This window comes from Poecilia formosa, unplaced genomic scaffold (assembly GCF_000485575.1).
Source record: "Poecilia formosa unplaced genomic scaffold, Poecilia_formosa-5.1.2 Scaffold5, whole genome shotgun sequence".
In the NCBI taxonomy this organism is placed as follows: Eukaryota; Metazoa; Chordata; class Actinopteri; order Cyprinodontiformes; family Poeciliidae; genus Poecilia; species Poecilia formosa.
The window spans coordinates 5,468,114-5,475,494 of record NW_006799944.1 but is presented as its reverse complement, the minus strand read 5'-3'; the positions used below and the strand labels follow the sequence as shown (position 1 = coordinate 5,475,494).

At 40.9% G+C, this 7,381-nt stretch overlaps 1 protein-coding gene across 3 annotated transcripts in view; it reads left to right on the top strand.

Moving 5' to 3' along the window:
- Positions 1–3,513, top strand: part of vgll4l (vestigial like 4 like) — a 7,429-nt gene extending 3,916 nt beyond the window's left edge. For 2 of the 3 annotated variants that reach the window (XM_016678250.1, XM_007564913.2), the window contains 4 exons: positions 1,515–1,638; positions 1,726–1,969; positions 2,511–2,592; positions 2,735–3,513. In XM_016678250.1, the coding sequence (XP_016533736.1) occupies positions 1,515–1,638; positions 1,726–1,969; positions 2,511–2,592; positions 2,735–3,027 (743 nt within the window). In that variant the 3' untranslated portion in view covers positions 3,028–3,513. The remainder of the gene's footprint in view (positions 1–1,514; positions 1,639–1,725; positions 1,970–2,510; positions 2,593–2,734) is intronic. The other variant, XM_016678253.1, reaches the window with a different exon arrangement.
- The last annotated feature ends 3,868 nt before the right edge of the window (positions 3,514–7,381 follow it).

The window sequence follows — 7,381 nt, the reverse complement described above, 5'->3', positions numbered from 1 at the left end:
ACTTTTATGACCAGTACAAGTAACATGAACAGCTTTACATTTCAGTGATATCTATCAGCATGTATTTGTCTCATTAATGTACAAAGTCATTGCCTGCTTTTGGTCCGCTGCTGTGTGTCTTTGTCCTGTCAGTGGTGTTCATGTAAATACAGTGATTGATAAGAACACATATCTGATCAAATTGAAGCCAAAATCCAAAAAGTACCTCGTACAACGCACGTTACAAATGAACATTGTTGGATTTGCACCTTCTTTTTCTTTTCTTTTTTTTTAATACGGGAAGTCTTGTCAAGATTAAAGCAATGATGGACACCACTTTAGACCTTCTTTCTAAAATGTCAACAAAGGAATTGTACAGTGTGTGCCGCTTTCGCATTTCAGCAAAAGTCTGATTAAATTTAGCAAAACAGAAGGTCACGCGGCACACACTCTCAGCTAATAAGAAAAAAAATATCCATGCCCGAGGCATTAGAAAATCAGCATAGGTGTGGTTATACCTGCTCCCCCCTCCACAATGGCACACTGTGTGAAGGATGGAATGTTTATGCAATAGGCAACGCAAACTGAAGAGTTCAAGCAATGACAATGAACTCCCCCCCCCCTTTTTTTTGTTTTTTTTTTTTTTTTGTCCTTCTCTGCAAAACGGATAATCACCTATTGTTTCAGTCAGACTGCAGTAGTTACTGTTGTCTTGCAAACGGAGGAATCCTCCAGTCATTTAGTGAATGTGGACTTGCAAGTGTTGGGAGAGCGTACAGTTTAACAACGGGTGATAACAATTTTAAGGAGTGTTGGTGTTTTGGCTATAAGCATGCCATCCCATCCCAAACCCTGATGGCGCGTTGATTTGGTTCAGCGTGAGCTCTATTTGGAATCAAATGCAACCATGAAAGACCTGTGAAAATCACACCCTGTTTTTTTTTAACTGAGGGACTGAATCTCACCACTGTGAATCTCTTCAACTCTTGCGTTCAGCTTATCAGAGCCAACCTCAGTTCGCGCGTTTTAACTTGAGTAGACTCAAAATAAAATTTCAAAAGTAGGTGCATCTACGTCCACAGAGGGGTTCCCTTATATCACAGTTGGAGGTGTTAAAACGTTTGCCTTTCTACCCCACAAATTAAATTAAAAACTGTGTTGATCGTATTCTTGGAGGCGTGTGAATGGGCTGGATGCCAGCATTGAAGAAAAACAACATTTACCGTTAGTATTGAATCAGCTGTGAAGTGTTGAAACCCTCGCTGATCAGGTTGATCGAGTTTAGCTACTTAACGGAGCTTACAATTAACGGTGAAAAAAAAAAAATTTCCCACGACTAGCTGTCATGCAGGTTGATGTCATGGGATGAAAACAACTATTAGTCACCCGTAAGTGTTAAGTGCTTTATAACAGAAAAAAACATTGTGACAGGTCACTTTAGATGAAAGATGGTAACCGTCCAATAGTATATTGGGATATCGTCATCATGTTGCTTAAACCTTTCTGATTGTCTGACTCTGACCCCTGTTTTATAGGTCAGCCTCATCTCAGAGGTGAAGACCGGTACAGACATATGGGGAACGAGCGACCTCGAGCTCCGGCTGTGTTTCCGATCAAACGCAAGCGCAACTACGAGAGGGGCCTCACGTTGGAGGAAAGGTTAGCACAACTTTTGATTTTTGCCCACATAAATGCAAATTGTCTTGAAGAAACGAAGCCATTCCTGATGACTCTTATCTCTTTTAGGCGAGAGCGGGCAATAAACAGGAACAAGATGGCCCAGAGGGCTGGTCCAGTGCCTGCACCCTTCAGTAACCAGCAGAGTCCATCATCCCCACAGAGCCCAACGCCTAGTCCTACCAGCCCTTTCCCCCCCTACGTCTACTACACACCAGTCAGCGACGAACCCCTGGCACTCATCAAAAAACCAAGGAAAGACCCTGAAAACGCAAGAGGAAAGACAACAGCCTCTGCTGCCACTCAGATCCAGGTACTTCAGCTGTTCTGAACAAGAGCCGCTTGTTTCTTCAACAGGCCACCCTTTGACTGAGATAAAGGAAGTTCAGGCGGTCATTAGTTTGGAAACGTGGCAGCTGTGATGTTCCTTTTAACAGCAGCATAGCTTGAGGGTAACCCACAGCAGGGGTACATCTCTACTCTTTAGTCAGTGAAGTCTACTAAGTGCACACAGGCCTAAGCTTGCCTGAGCAATGCAATCCAGCCGGATTCAAGTAGAAAATGTAAGCAATGGAAAGAGGAATGCCCTCAACAAGACCAAACAGACTGCTTTCCCTCTGAACTGTTTATGCCATCACAGTAGAAGCGAGTTGACTTTCAGGAGCAAACCCAACCAGTTTAATCACTTCTGCGTTAAACTGTGCACATTGCTGTGGTTGTAATCTTAACAGAGCGCATTCTCAGGTTTAGGCAGCAGCGCTGAAGGTTAAAGATCCAAAGGAAAACAAAACCTAGGACCACTGTTGAAATCCTAATAATGATTGACTCACTTATTTCTTTTTCCTTTCCCACAGATGCGCCCATCGGTGATCACCTGTGTGTCATCAGTACAGAGCCCTTCTTCTAGACCCGAGGTCCGCAAAAGCCACTCCTCAGGTCAGTCTCTCACTCTCTCCAGACTGTCACTCCCAAACTCGTCACACTCAACTCATAGACTAAATACCCACTCAGTCTTGAGCAGACTCTCTCTGACTCACAGAGGTGTGTGTTTGACTTGTGACATGTATCCTTTTTCCAGGAGACTCCGATTCCAATTACGATCACGTCCTCGAGGAGCATTTCCAGAGGAGCCTAGGTGTGAACTACCAACAAGCGCCCACCAAGGAACTTTCCATCAGTGTGTCCGTGGACGACCACTTCGCCAAGGCACTGGGACAGGACAAGTGGCTGCAGATCAAATCCAAGTCATCCTCCTGCTCCTCCACGCCTCCCAGTAGCCCCAGCATCACCCACTCACCCACCTACAGCCACAGTCCCAGCCATTCCCACAAACAGTCGCCGCTGACATCCAGGCACTGGACCCTTAACTAAGCGGGAATGGCACCGCTACTGAACTTTTTTTCTTTTTTTTTTACATTTCAGCGCAAACGGTTCTGCCTGTCCACGTAAAACAGACAAGCCAGCGCAAGTGTTCAGAGATGGCCAACAACAGAGTGCGGACATGTGCACATCCAAACCCGATACACTTAACTCTGATAAATGTAGCACTTGAGCCGGAGAACGTTGTTTTGTTACATTTCTACCCTGTGCTTAGCATCTGACACTTGAAATAGTATAGATGGTTTTTTTGGGGCCAAATAATCCTCTACATTTCTTTAAGTTTGTGCTATTCTTAGCAGACTGCATGTTTGCCTCAAATTGACTGTACTTGTATTTATATTCTTATACATTTGGGGTTTTTTTCCCAGTCTGAATGACTGGTCTGTCTGCTGTGTAAAATTTTTGCTTGTAAGCTTTACACAAATATACGTTTTAGCAAATGTTTTTCTAAAAAAAAGAATAAAATGAACAAAAATATATATATCTTTTATGTTTCTTTCTTTTGCATGGATGACAAGTCTGAAAGGAAATGGAAGATTATGGGTATCTTTTAAGCGGAGATCGGAGTGATCCAGACAATCTAATTTAATCGGTGAGTCAGTGAACACACCTGGCCAGAAGAAGCTTTCCAACAATGAGCATTGTTGCTCAACTCTAAAATTAAATGGCTGCATGAGCAACTCATCCTGGACCCCTTTTCCAGTAAATCTGAGAGAATGTAGGGAGCATGTCCCAGCAGGCGCTCTGACATTCCTGTGTCCTGAGAAAATGACTCCCTCAGATCTTACAGATCCTGTTTGGCAAGGGATCGGAGGTAGGGCTGCAGGGAATAAAGGGTTGGGCTGATAGGCCTGAGCATGAGAACTAATCATGCTCTGCTGTTCCCTATTTGCATGTCCTAGCTTGTCAAATTTTAAAAACGATTGGAGACTTTGACTGAAAAATGCCAAAGAGGCTGTGACTGAAATTCAGATTTTAAAAGATTACCTTGAACGTTCGGAACAATTTGTTCTCGGGCGGGAAAACTACAGCCGAGCTGCGGATATTGTTTCTGTCTTCATCTTCTTGCAAATGGAATAAACTTTTGTATTTGTCAGATTGAACCTCTTTACAACAAGCAAAACACCATCAAACGTTCACACTCGACAGCGTCTTGGGTGAGTTCGCATGTATGGGAGCAAAATATTGATCAACCTTGGATGATTACTTTCTCAGTGAGTCACAATCTGGTATTTCAACAAATTCATCCAGTGTAACCTGAATAGGGGCTTTGATGCCACCTAGAGGCTCCAAAGAAGTGCTTAAACAGCCAAAATTTCCAGTGACTCATGTCGTGCGATAAACAACTTCACGAGCGACTATCAGTTCTTTAGAAAACGGCTGTTTGGACACAGGTGTTTTGACACTGAAACGAAAGAGGAAATCATTTTCTCTTGTAGAATCACAAGGAAATGCATGAACTCTCACCTATAGGTACAGTCTCGCACTTAAGGTTTTCCCTCCAAAATCTGGAAGACGATGCAAAAAAAAAGAAAAAAGATCTACCAGTGTAGCATTGAGGTTAGTAAAGCACAGCATGTCCTGAGTGCCATCACCTTGACAGATGGTTTTTGAACTGTGCAGACGAATTTGCGATGAGAATGTGACAAGAAATGCTTCTCATGCAGCTGCATAACAAATGCACATTGTTGAGAGAGAGAGCAGTCACTGCTGACTACCATCCCTAATCCTTCATAAGTGACAGAAAACAGCATTTAACTCATGCAAACAGTTATTAAAAATCTCCTACCATAAGAAAAATTGGCCACACCATTCTGGGAAAATTCTTGAATTTTTGTTGGGTAAATCGCTGTCAACAAATCCGTAATCCTTTTTGCAAACACGAAACAGTAGCGCGCTAATCTCCTGAGAACATAAATGTGCTGTGATGTTGGTAAATAGATCTTGTGAAGCGCTGTGTTTAATCAGAGAAAGTTGTCTGGGATATACACTTTTATGAATCCAAGCTTTTAAATCAGCCAGTTATTGTGTAAGGACACCGGCGCCTCTGGTGCAACAAGGTTGCCTCATCCTAGAGCACGTGAATATCACTTGGTCAAAACCATCCCATTGTTGCTCTGCCTGTTTGTTAAAGGTCACCGACCAACTGAGGTTTGAAATTAAGACTGAACAATAAAATTGAATTGGTAAAATCTTCCTTCTTCTTTGGGTTTCTTTAAACAATCCCATAGTCTTAACATTTACATTGACAAGAACCCATATTCCAGAAATTTGCTAATTTAATATATTACATATTAAATTAGCTCATTTAATATGTAACATGTAATATGTAACATATTAAATTAGCTAAAAAAAACTCTTTTTTCCAGCTTCTGCAAAATGTAATTCAGCTTTGAACTTAATAAGAGATATTGATCAGGAATGCAGGACATACATTAAAAAGGGGAAATTTGAATTTGACAAAAAAAAAAAGAAAGCACATAAAAATAAATGTTACATCTCATCGGAGCATGATTTTTTTCCATTCACTAAACATATAATGAAGATAAAACTGTCTTGTCAGAGATTGCTTGACATTATGATAAGTTCCAGTTCAAGTTAAACTTATATGAGTAGCAGTAGCTCCACTTATCCACTCAAAACCTCTCCATTATGTGCTTTGTGAAATCTTCAAAGCTTGGATATTGTTTTATAACCTAATCCTGTTTTAAATTTCTTGACAATTTCATCTCTTATCTGCCTCCTGCGATCCTTAGGCTTTATTACGCTGTTTGTTCACTAACAAACGCTCAAGGCCATCACAGAACAGCTAAACTTAAACCGAGATTGAGTTACACACATATGCATCCCACACTTTTAATATTTTTATGTTGAAAGTAAAATATTGTGGATCATTTTTCCACTTTGTGTTGATCTAACACTTGATATTCCAATAAGAAAAAAAGGATGAAAGTGCTTGTGAGCGGTTGTGTAAGCGTGGCTTCGGCAAGGTGAACATATTCCACGTCGCTGGCACTTCTGCATACATGGCACACATGCAGACCTCACCAAGCACAAGATAAATAAGTAATGAAAGGAGGAAGTGATCAGCATATTCAGAGGCATCAGAGCATTTTAGGACGAAGTCAGCACTGCTGACGTTAAACATGTCCCCAGGACATTCCCTGAAAAAGGGACCTGAGCGACAGGTTGATTCGTAACACTGTTTGTGACTGTTGTGAGCTGATTTTAGTTTGAGTTATTTTTTCTGATCAAATTGTTGAACTTACTTTTAAAGTGCTACTGATTTGGAATGAAAACATGTCATTAAAATCACCAGCCAGTGTTAGGGATTTCAGTCCAGCAGTGCCTGCAGTAAATACTCAAAGTAATGGGGGCAGCAGTACATTTTGAGCCAATAGCAATTTCATTTGCAGCTAATATAATTCTACATTTGTGAAGCAACTAAAGTCATATTTTCTTGTTTGCTTTTCAGTTTGACTCAAAATGAAAACTGTGTCTCAGATTCTTTGATCTGTTTGGTGTGTGTGTGTGTCGTCATCTAAGTTTTAAATGGGTGTGATTTCTCCAGTGATTCATATTTAAGTTTACAGTAATGGTGAGTTCACCATCGTTTCTGAGCAAATAGCGCCGATGGGTTTAACCCCTTAACCGTCACTCCCAAAATGCTTACATGTCAGTCAATGGGTCTAAGGTGTCTTCATGATAGTGAAGGATTTTAAAGTCCCCATTTGAAGAAACTAAAGGTAGCACTTTGTTCAACCTAATTTTAAGCCTTTTTTGTTTCCTCTCAGGTATTTTCATTTTTCAGACATCGATTCAAATCGCTACCATCAACTTGCGGTATTTCGTGGCGCGGGGTTTATCTTTTGCTGCTTCTTCACTCGCTGCATTTTCTCTGCCAGAAGAGACATGAAGCCTGCTGTCTCCTGGATGTGTAATTACCGTAAACAGTAACATAGAAATAGACAAGAAAAACTAAATCCCATAAACACATGCTTCTCAGAGTTGGCACAAGTAAAACCGATGGTACTTGGGTTGTCTTTAGTGCTTGTACAGGAGGAATTTTAGTTTTAAACTTCCAGAAACAGGAATTGCTCAAGCATGTTTATGTTTCCTTTAAACAAATACTTAAAAAAAAAAAAAAGTAGTACTGTGGAAAATTTTCTGAGAAGTCCCTGTATAAACTGAGAAGGACAAAAATGAACCTGGTGCAGTGGCTAGTGGTAGTCAGAAAGCTAGCGAGTTATGTTAACTGTTGTATTCAGTGACAAGCTAACTATTGTTAGCTGGTCAATAATTCAGTAATCTACTGTGTGTCTTATTTATTCAAACACCAATTATG